The sequence below is a fragment of the Canis aureus genome, chromosome 25 (genome assembly GCF_053574225.1).
Source record: "Canis aureus isolate CA01 chromosome 25, VMU_Caureus_v.1.0, whole genome shotgun sequence".
NCBI classification, from domain to species: Eukaryota; Metazoa; Chordata; class Mammalia; order Carnivora; family Canidae; genus Canis; species Canis aureus.
In genome coordinates, this window is record NC_135635.1 from 9,886,357 (window position 1) to 9,906,591 (window position 20,235).

At 37.9% G+C, this 20,235-nt stretch overlaps 1 protein-coding gene across 5 annotated transcripts in view; it reads right to left on the bottom strand.

Annotated features, from left to right (window-relative positions):
• Nucleotides 1-6,065: 6,065 nt before the first annotated feature.
• Nucleotides 6,066-20,235, bottom strand: part of TMEM117 (transmembrane protein 117) — a 496,200-nt gene continuing 482,030 nt past the window's right edge. For all 5 annotated transcript variants that reach the window (XM_077870369.1, XM_077870370.1, XM_077870368.1 and 2 more), the window contains 2 exons: nt 19,158-19,287; nt 6,066-7,807 (listed from right to left, as the gene is read on the bottom strand). In XM_077870369.1, coding sequence (XP_077726495.1) covers nt 7,161-7,807; nt 19,158-19,287 — 777 coding nt within the window. In that variant the 3' untranslated portion in view covers nt 6,066-7,160. The remainder of the gene's footprint in view (nt 7,808-19,157; nt 19,288-20,235) is intronic.

Genomic DNA, 20,235 nt, shown 5'->3' on the forward strand with positions numbered 1-20,235 from the left:
TCTTTATGGGCCAGAGCCGACTGGCATTTTCTGCATCCTGTGCAGTTATGCAGGACCTGCAGCAGAATTCTGGCCAGTGGAATGCAAGTAATGAACCTACTTCCTCAAGTTGTATGTATGTATACAACTTGTATGTATGTGATGTATGTCACTTCCAGATATGTCTCCACAACTTCCTATAGGATCGTCCTCACCTTCTCTCCTACCAGCTGGATACACAGAAAACTAAGATCCCAGAGGTCAAGGAACCACTTGTTGGAAAATGTCTGAAACCTCAAGTCGCTGAGTGGAAAGCCACCTGGGGGACACCCAATTCAATTGCAGCATGAGCAAGAAAGGAAATTTTGTGTTAAGCCACTAGGAATTTGGAGTTGTAGACAATATTATTAAAAACCACTGGTGAGCATTAAGTGGTCAATGAAAGAATGAAGTAATGTGTTCAGATTTAGACTTTAGGAAGATTTTTCTGATACAAGTATAAAAAATGGATTGCACTGGACAAAGTGAGAGTCAGGAAGACCAGTTAAGACCACACTGCAGTTATTCTAGGAAGAGATGATGAAATCTCTGCATGGCAGTAAGTAATAATGACAGAGAGGAGGAGAGTAGACCCATGAGGCACAAAGCAGATACAATCTATTTCCACCAGAGATCACAGGATATGCAAATGATAAAGCCTTCCAGTTTTCTGGCATATCAGAAACCCTAACTCTTGCTCTTCAAATTCAAGAGCATTATAATTTGTTCAAAGGCAATTTTATAGTAATTTAATCATCATCAAATCTGAATAGTAATTGTTAGAGTTGTCTTTCCTGAATTGGTTATTGCTCTTTGTCTCATCTTACACATTTTGTTTCAGTGAAGAGTGACTATTTTTTTTAAAGATTTTATTTATTCATGAGAGACAGAGAGAGAGAGAGAGAGAGAGAGAGAGAGGCAGAGACACAGGCAGAGGGAGAAGCAGGCTCCATGCAGGGAGCCCAATGTGGGTCTCAATCCTGGGTCTCCAGGATCACGCCCTGGGCTGAAGGCGATGCTAAACCGCTGGGCCTCCAGAGCTGCCCAAGAGTGACTATTTTTAAGTGCAGACCTTTTTCTGTGTGGTTAGGTGGAAGTCAGCTGGACTATCCAGTTAAAAAAATAAGGTATTCAAAGCAAATCTATAAGCTGAATGGAAAAACCACAATACTGTTTTAAAATATCATTCTTTAAATGACCATGGTATGACTGAGGCGTTGTCTGGATTCTATGGTATATGAAGATAGGTTCTTCCTAAAAGGCAAGGCTGGAGTGACAACCTGGTTTAGAAGAGGCTTCCTTGACTGCATCTAAATAAAGCTAGGAAGATTCTGAAGTGCAGGGCTCAGGTGTGTGTGTTGGCTCTCGTTGAAATGCTGAAGACACTTCAGGATTTATGAAAGGTGGAGGATTACTGGCACGTTGAGAAAGTCCTGATAAGAGAAGCTGCTAAAGCAATCATAAAAGGAAGGAAATAATTTAAGAACGCTAGAGCAGAGAAAACCTTGAGGAATAAGTTTGACCCAACAGCTCCAAGGGATTACGGCCATTGATTTCAGACAACTTTCAGCCACATGGTTTAAACTAAGGAATCTAAACTTCTGTTAAAAGTCAGGTGTGTTAACATTGCAGTTTGTAGAGTTCATAACAATTACAGAGAGACAGAAAATTGGGAGCAAATAGCCGGACCATGTTCAATGGCAGCACTGGCCAAGAGGTGCTGGTGAAGGTGAACCGAGTAGGCTCCATTGAAAGGTGGGCACTGAGGGAACTGGTGCCCACACCTGTGATATTACCTCACATCTGCACAACTTACTTCAGTTCACAGAATTCTTCCCCATATAGTTTTAGTTCATCCTCTTCAAGACTCTGTAAGGTATTCCCATTTCGGGGATAAGAAACTAAGACTTACAGTGTTTGAGGGACGTGTTTTCAAAGTCAGTACTTGTCCTATCACAATACAGCTTTCTTTCCTTGATAAAGACTTTTTTAAAAATAATAAATTTTGGATAGTTTCTTCAAAATATACTTCTTTCTAGAGCCCATATTCAAATTATTTTCTAACTATTTTCTAATTAGTTTCTAACTCTGTTCATTAACAAATCATTTTCCCCCTGTTTTAATATTCGTACCTATCTCCAACCCTATTTGCCTGGGGATATGTTCAAAAGAAGTCAGTTCTTTCCCCTCCCCTAAGAAAAGTGAGATATGAAATAAGTCAATCCCAATGCTGGAAATTGTGTCAGGACAAATCTGTGTTGTGGTTTTATAAATGTAGTTTAAATCAGAACACCTGGCAATGAACTGAAGGCTTCTGTCATTTAACTCAACCTTATCTGTTTCAATCATAAGATATAACTTGTAAATTGCTTGTAGACACCTGTTAGAAGTTATTTAACTTAGATTTTTGAGAGATAAGAATTGCTAGAAATCAAGCATCTGAACAGCTTTACAATGTTCTTTATGTCATCCTCACCAAAAGATCCTGTTTGAAATGGATACGATAGCTTGAATGGATCTTAATGAAGGATTATAATGGAAAATAATGGCGTCTTGGAGTCAGACAAATCTGAGTTCAAATCTTAACTGTATTTGCCAGCATTGTAACCTTGGGCAAATTAGTAAGCTTCTCCAAGCCTTTGTTTTTATCATCTGTTAAATAAAATTAACCCTATTTACCTTCAGTGGTTAATGTGAGGATTAAATGGCATAATTTATTTGCATGTAGAAAATATTCAAAATGGCAGTCTTATTCATATGAGGATTGAGCAAAGAATTTGGATAGAATGAAAACATTTATTAGGGTAAGGAGCATCCATACATTCGTTTTGTTACTGTAGTTCTCAATTGTCAGTTGTAGTCGTCCTTCTCAATCATGCAGGTAAGTCCTTAGAAAGCTCAACAGTACAATTAGTTGGTGTAAAGGAGCTTAAGACCCTTATGAAAAATCATGCTGGAGGATAGAGGTTGAAAGTAAACCTGTGAAATACTTTTTATGTGTTTTATATTCTGTGAAGTAAAATAGCATTCCTCACACTAAATTAAAACAATACCTGTGATGTGTTACACACATTAAATTAGTAATAATACTGTCTAATTTTTGTTTACTAAAAGACTGTTTATCGTAAAGCATCTGTAAGACATCTTTGTTTACAAGATGTCAACTTTTGTACGCTGATAAAATGCTTACAAACAGATTTTGCCCCCATCTTTGTTCTTCCATCAAGTATGTTCCAGTCTCTCTGGATACCCATCTCTTTTGTTTCATGGATCCCACATCCCCTCTCCCAGGTCTCACCAATCTCCTGGGGGCAGACACAGAGAACATGAGTGCTACAATGTTTAAGAAACCAACCAACCAATCAACCAACCAACCAACCTTTTGTGTGACCCCCTCAACTATGTTGAACATCTGTTCTTGAGTCCTGTTAGGACTCCTATGAGGTAGGAGTATTGGAGTCACGATACCTTTATGCTGAAGTTCCTTCTACAAAGGCCTCCCTCCCTGGCCCAGAGCTTTAAAGCCCATTCACACTCAAACTGCCATTTTTCATTTCCAAGACTTCATGGCAGCAACTTCCATTCATGTTCCACCATCTGCCTAACCTTCTCTTTCCATTATAAATATCCACCTCTTTTTCTAGTTATCTTCAATAAGAGTGATTTGTGAGCTACAAATACATTTAGACTTCTGAGTACTTGTTTAGATTATAATTCTGTTCTAGTATAGTCTGAATGGTAGTAAGCCAAATATTCATGACCTTGATTCTCTTATCTATACCAGCTCCCCTTAATCACAACCATATGTACATAAGTATGTTTAAAAATGTGGATAAATGAAAAAGTGCCAGTTTGCCTGTGGCAAAAGTAATTGACTTGCTCTCCACCACTTAATACCTGGATTGTGCTTGCATAGCCAAGAGTTTTAATTTAAGATAGGATTAGTTCTGAGTGAGGACAGACAGGTGATAAGCAATGATGGGGTGCTGAAGTCTTAGGTGAAAGAGAATTCAGTTGGCATCATAAGTTACCAGTTACAGAGACAGCTAAGAGTGACCTATTAGCATTACCTTTTCCCATGTTCCAAATTGGGTTGTGTTGGTGATGCACAGGGTAGGCAAATAATGTACCAGAATTGCTTATAGGGACCAGTTGTGAGATATGACAGCGGTATTGGCTCTCACCCTCAAATCTGAATGTCTGTGTTGCACTTCTTTGACATTGTCCTGTCAGCTGGTAATGCTTGTGGGAATAACTTGTTGCAAAATCTGATGCTATAAAAGTAAAAGGAGATTTTGTGCCTGAATGACTCTTTGGGCAAATGGAGAAGAAATAATTCTTAACATTTCTAATAGGATTCACTGGTGATTTTAGCTGTGCTAAAAGATAAGTGAGCATGATAAGTGGCCAGCGTGGGGAAAGTATGAGATAACTAAGTATGGTTATATAATATAAACGGGCATGTGGTGATGAGATTTATGTCTAGGCATATATTATCAGGCATAAATTCATAGTGTTTATTTAATTTTCCATTTAAACTACTAATGAAGTACTCTATAACGTAGGATACTAAAATTGTGTCAAATCAGTACAAATTCTGCACTGCATGAAAGAAAATACTGTAATTACTGAACAGTAGAAATATAATTGTTTACAGTCCTTAAGCATCACTGCAATTAAGGCATCACATTTGTTATGCTTTCTTTAGAATCTATGGTTAGTGATTTTTTAATCCTTTTTCTAACTCTTCATTTTCTGGGTTTACTACACATTTTTGGGGTAATGCCCTTGATAGTTCAAAAGGTCTGGTATTCAAAAAGCTCTGTAGAGTCATAGTCAATTGGTATATGACTCAGGATTCAAGACTAAACATGAGTACATATGATGTTGGCTTTTATTTTACTTGCTAATCCTTAGTTGGTATAAGTGCAGATCCGATGTGCCATCTAAAAGAGATAGCAAACGAAGGAAGAAGACGCATGGGTAGATAAATATGTCAAGATTGGTATACATAACTATTGGAAGCCTTCAAAGGTTTGGGTCTTTTAAATGCCATTAAAATGCCATTGCTGAAAAAAAATGTCATTACTGGAAATTATTCTATTTGTTACTAAAACCTAGGGAAACTTTAGAGATATATTTTCTTATCAGCTGATAGCCAGCTTCTCTAGTCAATCCCTAGAAACATAGAGGCATATGTGCTCTAAGGTTATTTTTTTCCATCTTCTGCTAATTAGATTACATCATTGAGCCACTTTTTCCTTAAAATCCACCTAAAAATTGTAATATTTTCATAAGGACTGCGTACTGATCATGAACATCCACTTTGTAAAGCAACTTCCTTCTTCATTCTATACGACAATGATTTTCAGAATAAATATATATATAGAGAGAAAGTCCTAGGTGCTAGTATTTACTTGTCCTAGAGTCAAAAGTTGAATGTTTTTACTATGCAAATTTGGCAATGGCCAATGTTACCACATATAAACAATAACGTGGTAAGTTTCTTTGGAGAGTATGGTCAATGGGTTACTATTAGTGAGCTTGATCTCTGCATTTTTAGTGTCAGAGATATTTATGATTCTAAGTAACACCATGCATGGCTATTAAAGGTAAAAGAGACAGCAGGGGCATCATTCCAATTACTTAGTAAACAATTGTAGGAAGATGTTTATTAAAGCTGGCTCTCAAGTGACAAATAAATGCATAGTTCTATTATGCATGCTAAATTCAGCATGCTGCAAGCTTAAAAGCAGATAGATCAAAACAAGAAAGATATTTAAAATCATAAAGACAAAATACAGCTATGTCAGTATGTGACAGGAAAATAATTTTGCCTTAAAAGTGATCTTCCCTAACCCCCTCAAGAACACGTAGCCACAATTTATGGAACAAAATTAAAAGCATGTTGGGTGCATTTCTTTTTTTTTTTTTTTTTTTTTTTTACCTCATCTGGCATCAAGTTAAAAAAATTAAATGGGCTGTTGTTAAACTAAGATACAGATGACTCCCTTTATTACAAACAAAAAACTACATCACATAATGACTGATATATAATTCATATTTATTAATGGGTGATGTTTAATTCTTAAAAAAAAACCAAAAAACAAAAAAATGCACACACAAAACAAGCTACTAAGTAGTCTTTCATGCACATCTTTTTCTACCTCACAAGGTTTTGCTGCATGATTTTTAGAGGAGTTCCCTTATTCAGGGTTGGCATATGTTTTTCAATTTTCAATGTCCAGAGCCATATTTACAGAAAGATGTACAAATATTGTAGATAGTAGGCTGTACAACCCTCACATGATTAAAACTTCAATTCCTCGGATTTCTAGCGCTTTGTGTAAATGCCAATAAATTTGAGAGTTCACCCAACTGCGCCTCTTAACCTTTGTTCCCATAGGTGAAGGGCAGGATTTTTAATCAAGTAGCAATTTATCTTTAATTAGGAAAACATAATTAGGTATTATCATCTAATTGCAATTACTGGTTGGAGAAAGCCACATTTCACAAGTAGTGACCCATGCTGGATTATCATTCTCCTATTACTGAATTTTGAATCTGTATTTGTATTTGGCAGATAGCCAAAACAAATTCAAAGGTAATCACCATGCCTCTCTGTGCAATCCTGCGGTCAAAGTCACCCACCAACTCCACTGCTGAATAGGAAACCAGAGATACTTCCTAAGCCATATGTTGGCTATATCTGTTTCCTGCTAAGACATCAAGTGTAGATCAAAATAATTGTATACAAAAAACCTCATGTGAAGTAGGTTCGAGGACTGTCCCAACACTTCAGTTCTGGTACAGTTAAAAACAGTTTAATGTCTCAAGGCACCACTATGGTTGAACATCAGATACACGGGTAATCAGCTAATCTTCTACTATGCTGTAAAGTCAGTAAATAGCTTGTGCAATTGTGTAAAGCAATCTCTAGAGGACCATTAGATATACAGTAGGCACGTGTATTATAATACAAATAGAAAACAATGAGTCCTAGAAAAAGCATGTTGAGCACCGTTGTGGCATCGTTTGTGTTTCTTTACCTAACACTACGTAAACTTTACATTTACAAAAGGAAAGACTAACTTTTTTAAAGTTACACTCAAGCTTTTTGTGCTATCTCCAAGTAAGTGAATCTAGTTCCTAGGCGAACTTTTAGAAGTTGTTGGGTCTGGATCAGCTTCTGTCGCGCTGGTAGATTCGTTCAAGTGAGAGCTCAAGTTTTCTGACGTTAGGTGGGAAGACTTGTAGACAATCTCGTTCAAGTCGGACCTGATGCAGACCAAGGGCGGGTCACTCAGTGGGTCTTCCACCGAGGCCTGCGTGTTTTCTCGAGTGATTCCCATGTCCTTGCTGTGTTCTGATGGTGATTTTCTTTTCATGCGAGTATAAGTTTTGTCTTGATTCTCCATGCCTTGCTCATTTTTCAGAAACCGTCCAAAGAACCAAATGAAGAATCCAAACCACACAAAAGCTATTAAACTTGGAACAAAAGCCAGACACTTGACATCAAGGCTAGCCCCTATGAACCTGCTGTGTAAGAACATATCTCCCTCAACATATGTTTTATTAGTCTGAGGGTTAGTGTGATTGGACCTCCATTCCCAGGAAAGTTTGGTTCTGTTCAAATCCTTTAAACTTTCTGAGTCTTTCACTGTATATATCTTCTGCCCTGGGCCAATGTACTGTCCATACTCATGAGGCTTATAAAATATCTGGTTCTTCCACATATTAAGATCCAAAATCAGGACAAGAAAGATAATTCCATAGTTAAACCATTTACCTGCATTAAAAAAAGAGAAAGAAACACTGCATTTTAGTCAAATACCTATAAAATTGCAATAAGGTTTTCCCCAATAAAATGGAGATAATGGTGTACAAGGATTAACTGTTAATGTTTTAGGCCTGCTAGCAATTTTTTGAGAGTGCTAGTCTGCCATTAAGTGAATTGGCAGAGGATTCTTAAATGTATTCCAGACACATGAAAATGTGACTGTTGGTCCCAGAGTCAATAACTTATGCTACTTACACTAACCAGATTAAGCCTCTTTGTTTTACAGGCGCCACAGCTATACTCAAATTTGGTTTCATGTAAGTTATTCTCTAGAACATTTCAGTTAATGTTTAAAAACAAAGTTGTAATGAAATTCTTAGAAAAGTCTAACATATGATTGAACATCTCTTACAGTTTTGTAATTACGTGTAGGCAAGAAATAAATCATTTTGCAATGCAAACACAGCAGTATATCAATTGAATTCACATTGCTGTTTGTAGGTGACCTGTTGATTAAACCATTAGTTGATGTGATTCAGATCAATAATTCTCGAGCATTCAAGACTTTAAAAATAATTGCATCAAATACTCATTGAACAGAATCCATTTATCAGACATATAAATACAACCCAAGCTGACAAACTGCTCTGGAAGACCTGATTTGGAGAAATTGTAACTACTACAATTTCTTTGCAGTATTTAAAAATTTTATACAAGTAAGACATTGCTTAGAGACATATTATCTAATGATATCTTTACATCTGCAAATGAAAAGAATATGGGGAAATTTTCAAGGGATACTAGATTCCATCATAATGTTTATTATAATCACAATTTATTACAAACTTTACAGTATCAAGTGTATCATAACGTAGTAATACTCACCTCATAGGTTTGCCGTAGCAAATTAGGTGAAACATTTAACAGGTTCTAAAAGCTTTAGTTATAAATATTATATAGTATGTCAAAATTATTTTATTTTTTATTTGAAGATAGAATATTGTACGCCACTAAATTCTGGCTTCATATGATTATAGAACTCTTGGGACAAGAGAGAGATAGAATCTTGGTCAAACTTACTAAACCAAGAATGGTAGAAATGAATTTCGCAATATGTATTCTAACAGAATATATAGCTCTATAAAAATATAACTTTGTGAAGAGTTTAGGAAAGTGTTTTATCATCATTGTTACACATTTACGTTCCCACCTTATGCAAAATTAAGGGGTTTTAATCCTGGCTTCAAAACTTACTAGCTATGTGATCTTGGGCTAGTTATTTAAATTTCTTAAATCTCAGTTTCCTCACATGCAGAAAATAATAATAGTACTTATTAAAGCGGTTAGTATTTCATAAAATTATTAGATACTAAACACAGTGCCTGGGACATAATAAAAACCCAGTAATTGTTACCATTATTAACATCAAAGCCTTGCCTAAGCCATGATAATGTCTGCATTTGCATGGGAGGGTACAATTCTCTATCAAGAGAATTTATGTAAACTCTCTGAAGGGAAATTATAACTCAGCCTGTCCTGAAATTGTTCAGCTATACGACTGTTACAATCTTTGTAATGGAAACTCTTGCCAGAATGTTTTATTTCACACACCAGCACTAGAGAGTAAATTGAAACATTGGGAATGTTGTTTCCATATATGATAAACCATTTATAACATCTGGCATTGTTAAGTTCTACCCACTCCTGTTCTCCTGGAGTCATATCCAGAACTAAAACAGATTCTTACTAAGGATCAACCATAAAACAAGTAAAGAAAGCTCAAACCAGAGAAATTCAATCAAATCCAAAGGTGAGCATTATTAACGAATATTTATTGTGCTCATAATAGACTCTGTGGTAGGATGCCTTAATAGCTGCTGAACAGACCTTTCTGCCTTCCAGGGAAGAACTCAGCATCTTTTTTTTTTTTTTTTTTAAAGATTTCATTTATTTACTGATGAGAGACACACACACACAAAGAGGCAGAGACAGAGGCAGAGGGAGAAGCAGGCTCCACGCAGGAAGCCCCAGGAAGCCCGAAGTGGGACTTGATCCCGGCACCGCAGGATCACACCCAGGGCTGAAGGCAGATGCTCAACCACTGAGCCACCCGGGCTGCCCAGAACTCATCATCTTGTTGGGGAAACAGAACAGTAGCAACAACAGATAAATAATAATAATAATAATAAAAAACGGAGGTCACACTGGAGAGGTGCCAAATGAGTGATATAAACTACAAACGCTGAAGATGTTGGGGAAACTGAGGGCTTATTTCTGCAGGAAGGATTTTGGAGGAAGTAGCAATTCATGTGGTCCTTGAAAGAAAAGAAGGACAGAGAACAGTCTGGAGAATGGTGCAATTTTTGTAGTTTATATTATGCTGCAGATAAAAATAGCATACAGAAAAAGATGAGGTGACATGAAAGAGAGGGGTGAAAGGAGAGGGAAAGGAAATAATAGAGAATATTGTAGGAAGAGAAAGCCAGAGAGGAATGAGCGACAAGAGAATTGGAAACGTTCTGGGCTTCTCACCTAGTATTAAAGGGGCAATAGTTGGTGGCTTCGATGATGGAAAGCAAGTTGCGAGAGGGGCTTCGGGTGCTTCTCTGTTGCAGGAGATTCATACTTATTCTCTTGCTATAAACTACATGTGCTGTGAAGACAGACTAGATGGTGAGGAAGAAAGGTCCTTGGGTTTGTATGACTGACCATCACCTTCTTGATTCACAAAAGGTCCTTTGGAGAAACCTCTACTCTCTCCAGGTCATTTTTATTAACTCACGAATAGGGCAGGCTCTCATAAAGTGGTCCCTGTATCTAAGGTAACAGGATGTCAGAAACCAACGATAAGCAGCAACACAGAATCAGGGAGAAGAAAAGAATGCTCAGTGAGCTTGGAGGGTGCTTTTCTGGTGGGAAAAGATGCTCAGAGAATGTTACTAGACAACAGAAAAAGATAAAAATCAGAGTATAAGAATTGAAGCGAAGGTACATCCATCAAACTAAAAAGAAACCCTGAGGATAGGAGGAGATTTTCCCCCAAACTTTCTACATTATTTTTTTCCACTACCTAAGTCGAATGGTGCTGGGTGAGTTCGGCCACTAAACTGTAACACTAAAGAATCACTTTATGTTATTTCTCATGTGACCTGGAGTCTGAATATTTGGATGAGATGGTGGGAGAAGCAAGTTAAAAATGTGTTGCCGAGCATCATTTAATGGGCATCATCACCCCTCTCACATACAGCTTCACCACTCCGTGAGAGGGAGAACTGCAGGTAGCAATCAGCAGACAAAGCTCATCCCAACACTTGGCTTAAATAATACAACTTGGGGTTACCTGTTTAACCTCTCCAGGCCTCAATTTTTTTTTTTTTAATTTTCAAATTGCGGAAACTGAACCAGATGACTTCTAGTTCTAGGAGTCTGTCCTCTTCCTCCCAATCCTTCTACTTATTAGCTCTGTGAATTCAGTTTTTCATTTGGTGAAACGGAGAAAAATAACAACATAACTACCTCAAAGGATTATTGTGAGGACAAAGGGAGAAGTAGTATTTCTAAGTTCTCTGAAGTATATTAAATTTTCCAAAAAGGTAGGGGAGTATGATTTCGATAATTTCTTTCCTCTATGTCTTCAATCCAGTTGGTATAGGATCTTGGTGCTCGAGGGAGAGAAGAGCATGTAACTTTGTAACAAAGATACATCCTAAATGTGACCAGATGTCCCAGTTTGGATAAAACAGCATGAATCACTGAGCACTGACATCCTTGGGTAGATATAACTGGACCAGTTGTCTGGGAGGACTCAGTGTGTAGTTCTATGTAAACAGGCTTTGTGAGTCAGCATATTTAACATGTTGAAAATTCTTAGCAATTGCTCATTTGTCTACAACTTACAGAAGAATGGTCCTGAGAATAGGTCATTTTTTTACACAAACTTTGAAGCAAAAGGCCAGGAAATAGTGTCTCCACCTCTCCCCCTACAGCAGACAGGCCACGTTGGGGTGGAAAGTGCAGAGGGGAGAGGAGAGAGTAAGAGAGGCTCCCTACTGACATTATATTTCTTTTTTTTCTGTGACTGTAGCACTGTCTCTCCCTCTCCTATCCCCCTGTCAAAGCCAGTCAGCTCAAACTTGGAAGCTGGTAAAAAATACAGAAGAAATGGCTCTTCTTATTTTTTGTTTATTTCCAGCTCACCTGACATAAACCGCTGGTCTACTTATGCATTTGCACAGAGGAAGGATGCTTGTCTTTTATTCCACATCCTTCCTTCTACTTTGCTACACAGTGTTTTGTTACTTTTGTAGGGCTTTCTCCTCTTTAAAAATTACTGTTGCCCTATGAGATGAGATGTGGCAAACTGGAAAGCAAAATCATGTGACACAACTCAACCCCACTGTTCCGGTCTATAAAGTGAGGGAGCTGAGCTGTATGATTTCTCCCCAGCCCTAAAAATCTCTTCGACGAGTCCGTGAAATAAACATTACCTAAACCTTAACGTTTTATGATGGGCCAGGAAATCTCACCATTAGAGCAAAAAAGATGGAATACACGATTTTCACCCAGAGAAAGCTTTCTTTTAAAAAAAAAACCTGTATATTCTGAGAAACAACTATTTACCATAAAAGATAAATTTGAGTCCCTGAAATGACCCACATGGAAAGGATATCAGACACAAAGAGGAATAGAAGTACTCTCTTGCCATTTCCCAAGTGTGTTGTTGTGAACGTACAATCAACCATAACAAGAGGTTTGGTATTTCAGCATTAATCATAGGAGAGATTTTGCATTTCCCCCTGTTGTTTCAACCACATAGCATAGTGTAAATCAGCAAGCAGGGAGGGTAAGAATCCATACATTATTTCTATTAATCTCCTCCAGAAATATCTCACTGTCTCCTTTAATGAGAAATCACTGCATGGTGTTGGTGGGATTACCTCTTTCTTGTATTTTGTGCCTTTAATGAATCCTACTGATTGTCAAAAATGATATTATAATGATAATTTTATCTTTTTACATTGTGGGAGATTATAGAAACCTGGGCTTGTTGGTTTTAAAAGGATTCTTCATTAAATATCACCATCACTTAGCATAGGAAATGACAACAATTTGGGGGAAAAATGTAATTTTTTCAACCAAGGATAAAAGAGTATTAAGTGCTGATATTTCCACCATATAATAAGCCCTTCATTATTCAAATATGCAATTATAATATTATTATTATTATTATTATTTTTTTTTTTTTTTTTACTCAGGATAGTTGCCAGTTAGCATTGAGATTGAGCTGTGCTGTGGGCATCTTTATACCAAATAAATGCCACCACTTGGCCAGACTCTGGCATCCAGTGCAGTTACATGAAATAGTCATGCTCCGCAAAACCTTTTAAAATCCATATGGGATAACAAGCAACCATGGCCTTGAAAAAAGATAAATGCTGGATAATCAAAGAAATAACAGTTTGTTGTAATAGGCTTTTTGGCCATATTCAGTGTCCTTTCATTACAGACATGAGCAGTGAAAACAGGGCTCACTGAGTTAGCATCTCTTCAAGTAACCCCTAGGTAATTTAGGGATATCTGAAAACCACATTAAGTGCTTGGGTCATGAGGAGAACATTTAGTAAATTGAAGATATTTACTTAAAAATTTATGAATTAATAAGAGCTATTTGAGAGTTAGTAGAGTATCCTTTTAAGACTTAAAAGCAAATGAATATAGCTTCTCTAAGAGCCTCTCTTGTCATTGTCATTTCCTAAGTGGGACATAATCCAACATGATGAGCAGAGGTAGAAACTTGTGATGATAAAAGGAGAAGGGAAAGCCCTAGGGTTCTACTGAATGAGGTGACCATCAGACTCTGACTTTCTTGAGATTATGGAATTGTGTCATGTTTACTTCTGTATTCCCCAGATCCTAACTTAGTTTTAGACACCTATGAATCCAGAAAATAGGTAAACCCCTGAGATGCTGTGTCCAGACAAATACAAGGAATAAAGTTATAGTCTTTCAAATCAAAGACATGTGTCAAAAAAAAAAAAAAAAAGACACGTGTCACAATGATCTGGTGAATTCTAGGATGCTGCTAACATCAGATAAAATCTGGAAAATTGGGAAAAGCAAAATATTCATATCTCGAAGACGATGATTCATTATCTATTTCAAGTCTCTCTTCTGGCTGCAAAGACAAATCCTGAAGAGTGTGTGAATTTTCTTACAAAAATCCTCACATATGCACAAATAAACACAGAACACCTTAGTTTGGATGCGGCCGACCAGCTCAGGGGCAGCAAGGGCTGACAGGCTATGGGGCAAAGCAACCACGGCCTTGAAGAAGATGAGTTTTGGACAAGTATGAGGAATTGCTGCTTTATGTAGAAATAAACATAGTTAACTCTTAGAGCTGTATAAATGTGTTGAAAATAGAAATTGCTTCAGGAAAGGCTTAAAAAAAATTCACAACTGAGAGAAGAGCAAGAGGTCCTTGTGAACTTTGGATAAATTCATGATCTTTGGAGACTGTCATGGTGAACAGGATGCATCCTATTTCCCTATAACAAGCCCCTTGTTAATTTTGCCAGACGGAATATTCTTCTGGATGAACCACTGGCCTGCCCTCCCTAGCACTTCCCACGATCCGGCTGACACAGGAGAGCTCTTTAAAAACCAATCTCTGGGAACTCATTTGCCAGAAATCACGCACCTATGGAAATAAAACGGAGGGGTTTTATTCATTACTTTCCACACTCCTGCCATTGTAAAGCACCTGTGCCCTCACACCGCTCAGGAAACTGAAATAGAACACAGACGCTTGGAGGTTTGTTTACTTCTACATTTTCCATTTTTGCCAAAAGGGTTCCCGTGGGCATCATCGTGCCAACAGTGTGAATTCTCTCCTCACAGATGCACAGGCCTTCCTTCTGGCCTTTCCCCCACCCCCTCCTAATTTACTCAGATGATGGCCACCAATGGGACACTTCCTTTGTCTGGCTGGGATGACAGATGGCAGAGCTTCCACCGGGATTGGCATTAATAGGACTCAGAGGAGCTTCCGAGAGTGAATTGAGAGGCCATTCCTCTCTTGCCTCCAGAGACTTAGTACATCACATTTTGAATCCATCTTTGCACTCACCTCATAGGTAAAAGGGAAGAGGCCAGAGGAGATAATTACACGGTTGCATTTAGCATTTATGTATAAGAGAAGAACAATGGGCTTGGGCCAAAAGCATCAATGTGACCTAATGACTAACTATTTATTCCCTTTGTTACTGAAGTCAAAATTCCCAGAAAAAAAAATATTTTAACACACCCTTGGATAGAGATGATTTATTTTTATAAGCTGCAGCCCAGCTTATAAAAATGAAAGCTCATACACACTGCAGCAAACCATCTGTCAAGGGGGATCCAGATGAGCTAAACAGATGCAACAATTCAAGTCATTTCTGAAATGCATAAATAAAACTAGCATGGAATCAGGATTAGAAAATACCCAAATCCTAAATGCTTTTAAAATGTCAATGGGAACTCATCAGTGTCAGATAACACTCTACACACAGAGCTCTTCATTGGGAGAGAGTTGGTTTTTTTTTTTTTTTTTCCACCCTTGGCTTTCTCCTTCTTGACTCAGAACAGTAGAGAACTCAGAATAGTGGATAAATAATGCAAGAGCCCCCTCTCAGGCTACCTAATGTTTTTGAATTAAAAAGGAATCACAAACTCTGGAAGGGCTCCGAAAGGAAAAGCTTCAGGTAAAAGCAGTGAGAGTTTACTGAGTGCTTACTAATGGCAGACAGTGTTTCAAGTGCCTTATGCATATTAATTAATTTAAATCTCACAACAACCCCATGGGACAAGTACCTTACTCTCCCCACTTAACAGATCAGAAAACTGAGCCTCTAAGAGATTAAGGAGCTTGACAAGGGCCACACCAATAGTCCAGGCACCAAACCTTTACATTCCATTTTCTCAGCATGCACTGAACATTATTTCTAGAGCACAGCAAAATGATAGTTGAGGCCATGGTGGAGCCATCTTTGAACCCAGAAGGACCCCAGCAGTCTTTGCACAGACTCTTCTAGTGCAGAACAAACACAGGCAGAGAAAGCAATAGATGGAACTGCCTTAGGGTCCATAGGATCCCTTCCCATCCCTGACTCCAGGTCACCCAGATGTTTCCCATCATACTCTGCTTTGAGACCTCCTTGCTTGGCCCCAATTCTGAACTTTCCAGCTCCTAGCAGGACTCTATCATGTACCCTTTTCACTAGCACCCCATTTGTATTGAATTTTCATTCTGTCCCTTGGCCTTTGATCTTAAGAGTTGCATATGAAAAGGATTAAAGCTGAGATGAGAGGGATTTTGACTGTAGAAAGTGCTTCTCGGCAGCAGTGTTTCTCAAGGAGTGGTCCTTCGGCAGCATGCAAAGGCATCGCTGAGGATTCCTGAGAGAAGGCTGGATTCCAGGCTCCACCTCCTATCTCAGGCATCTGGCTCTGGACATGAGGCTGATGGATCTTTTTAACAAACTCTCCAGGTGATTTTCATACACACTGAAATTTGAGAACTACTGATGGATATAGAGAGAGTCATGCTTATAACCCAGTGATAATACTATATTTATGTATCAAGAAAAGCATTGAGTTTCCCTACAAAAAAAAAAAAGCAGAACTTGGAGGAGCTGATCAAGTTAGCGTTTGCAGTTGACTCGGAAATTTGCAGGCTACTGACAACTGAGCATATTAAAACACAACATGTACCATGGTTTTGGAAATCTTATCTAGGTTTCCCCAGAAACAATTATCTTACAAAGTCAGATAAAGTAAAAGGCCCTTCACAGGAGACTAGCTGCTACCTCAGAGTGTCCTCAACCCGATCTTCAGCAATTAACAGAACAAAACAAGAGGGGAACAGTTCAGACTTTCTTTAGCCTCCAAACCTGCCACCATTTTCCTAGATTTTTTTAAAAATCATGTATCTGAGGAGGCACATGATCATCCTATAACCCAATTTAAGGCCAATTTAGGGTCACCATTTATGGTGGAGCCCTTCACCCAAAGCCCACATGTACCCTATTTTATTTTGGATTTAAGCTCCACAATCCTCTAAGGTCTTCCCAGCAGGTCCAGGCACCCAATCATTTGCACGGCCCATCTCAGGCAGACAATCTGACTTCACCTGTGACTTCTTCAGCACAAAGGAGCAGTTCCCTATGACCATCATCACTCAGGGGTGCTTTTCAAAAGTCACAATCCCTGGCCTTTGCCCAGACCTCTTGAGTTGGAACTATTAAGAATGGGGCTCAACAGTGTGTTTATCCATAAATATATATCTCTAATGATGTGATTATTAGCATCATTTGGCAAACACTGGATCAAAACCTTAATTACAATCCATTTCCACCTTCCTACAAACTTTATTAATGTGCAGTCTCCATTTCAAGAACTTAGCCAGTCTATCTTCCTTTTAGTTTCTAGAAAATAATATTGGGTGGAATAAAGATTTTAAGCTCAACTCCATAGGAGGCTTTATCTCAAAGCTAATTACACTGAAGCTTCAAGGATTCCTGTATGTGTGTCCCTCTTCCAAGGTACTGAATATAATTTTTAGTTATAATTTTGCTTTTATATTCTTAAACAGAGCATTCCAAATTGTGTAAGCTTTGGGCTCCACAAAACCTGAACCTGTCCCTGTCTATAAATGATAGCATATATGACAAACCCCTGCCAAATAGCCCCAAATTAAATGTTTTTAACAGCTTGATTTTTTTTCTTACCAATGGGTTCCTCTGAATATCCCCCTTCCCTTTTTAACCTGATATTATGCATCGCAGCAGTATATTTTTGATGGGGATTCTCATACTCATTCAGAGACTATATTAGTGCCATGATGGCCTGGGACAAGAGCTGATAGCAAGAACAGATGGTCTAGGCAAAAGCCCACCCAAAGGGATATGATGATGCCATGTGTGTGATAGCTGTTTGAGAAGTCCAAGGGGGTAGATGCTGCAGAGATTAAGTGGGGACTCTGAAACCACACTATGTGACCTGAACTCAAATTGATTGATTTACCCAGTGAATTTAATAGATGGGCCTCATTCATTTTGAATAGGAAAAGAAACCTGCTGCATCTTCCCTATTCATGAGCTCATTCTCCAATTTAGGAAGGTCGCCTCATGCTCAAAGCAAAACCAGCCTTCAAGTCGAGAAGCAAAGGTTTTTTGCAGGACTCAGATGTTCACGTTTTCTGTGCTCAGGCTATTTTTACTCAGCAGCACAGACGGTAGTGTAAGCACAGATTTCTTCAGCAGTTTTTATTATAGCAGGTGTGGGATCCTAAGCCATTGTCCTTAAAACATGCACACATTCACTATGTGCATTTGAACAGCTTGGGAACTAACGCCATCCTTTATGTGATCATTCAGCTGTCTGCTTCTGGTTATAAAGAAGAGAAAAGATATAAAACATAACTTCAGGAAGACCTTTTTTAGATGAGAATGACTGAGGTGTCATGGAGGAATATTATAATAAATCATACCGGAGCAGTTGCAAAAGGCAGGCATATCTGCAAATGAGATAATCTGAGGATCTGCAAGACACTCACCTGAGAGAAACATGAGCTCTGCCACAGAAGGAGGTTTTAATCATATAAGAAGTGGCCTAACTCCCTAAACACATAGGGTCTGACTGGTGTTCTAGGATTTCACTGTTCCAATCTCAGGAGTAATTGAGGAACATAGCATAAAGAGTATTAATATTGAAAATATATACTGAGCTATACGTTGTGAGAGAGCAACCAACCTAATGAACAAAACCAAGGTGGAGCAGTATATGGCGTATGGCAGAGATAGCTAACTAGCCATGCCAAAAATGTGGCCTCCCACCAAGCATGCTAGAACAGTAGATGTGATGCCGAAGTGGCTACCCAACTGAGGACCACACTTCCCGCTTGACTCTAAGTGGGGCCATCTGACGAGTTACTCCCAATGGAATGTGACTGGAGGGCACATGGTTTTTTCCCATGTCAAGGTGGTTAAGAGAAAGGTAAGCCTTCTTTTTTTTATTTTTTTATTTTTTATTTTATTTTTTAAGGTAAGCCTTCTTAATCATCTTCTCCACTCTCTCTATTCCCATTTGCCTCCTGGATGTTGAAATCAAAATCATTAAAGCCACTAGTAACCTAAGTCTTGATATGATAGTTTGGAACCCTTAAACTGACCTAGAACCACCTTGCACTATTAAGTGAATGAGAAATAAAACTATATATATGCATGCCTCTGAGATGTTACCGTTTGCTTTTTTATAGCAGCTGGTATTACTCTCAGTAAGAAAGAGACATCAAATCGTGTTTAAAGTTACAGCATACCTGTTATGTGAATACGATATTCCTCCTTGAAGATCTTTTGGAAGAAAGGAATCTTGAACTGCATGTGAGGAGTGTGCAACCCAGGAAGATTTACATCAACATCCCCCATAAAGTGTGGGAATTCCCAGTCCTGTCAAAGAAAATCAACATAAAAACATATTTGTGATTTGTTTCGTTCCTAAGCAGCAAAACTCCAAAAATTGACTTTTTACAAGCACTTATTTTAAAATCATTTAAATGCAGCAAGCTGTTGGATGTATCTGTTTCACTCTGTGATGGTTATTTTATGTACATTAGGTAGTTGTATGCATTCAAAATCAAAATTAAGTCATAACTTACATCCTCAGATTTTCACTTTAATGTGGTAATAAGAAACCAATATAGAATTGATTTGCATCTATACATGTTTATCTCTTTCATTCTAGAGAATTGATCTTAAATTTTTATAGGAAGAATGTGATCCATATTTTATAAATATGTGGTAATTTTGTTATATTTTGTTTCACTACCTTTAAAAAATATGAACCCCATAATACTATGTTTTGTGTTAGAAGACAAAGTAAAGAGGATCTAATTCACTTAACCAAGTTTTTCAATTCACATCCAAGGGACTTTTATTAATCATCTCTGCTAGCAACTACATGCAGTGGAAAAATGCCAAAGACTCCTGTTCTGTTCTCTTGCAATTTAGCATCAATTTGAACCAAATGATGGAGGGCCTGACATGCTAGCATGAGAGATGAACGATGAATTAATTCCCAAATTGTCTTAGTTGTTTTCTTGTTGTAAGGCAAAATCAGGAGGGATGACCCTCCCTCTCATAAGGAAGGGGAGCAGATGCAAATGAGGATATTTTTAGGTGTCTCATCTGCTCTGGTTTTTGGATAGAGCACCAAACAAAAGTTCACAGCTAGCATGTGAAGAAAGAAGAAACTAAATATGAAGAAATATCTGAGGTGGATCCATAGGCATTAATGCACATATTTTCACTTTTAATGACTTAATAATCACTAAATTGTCAGACCTATATTTAATGAACATCTTTAAAAAATACTACTGAAAAAGCAATGAACAAAAT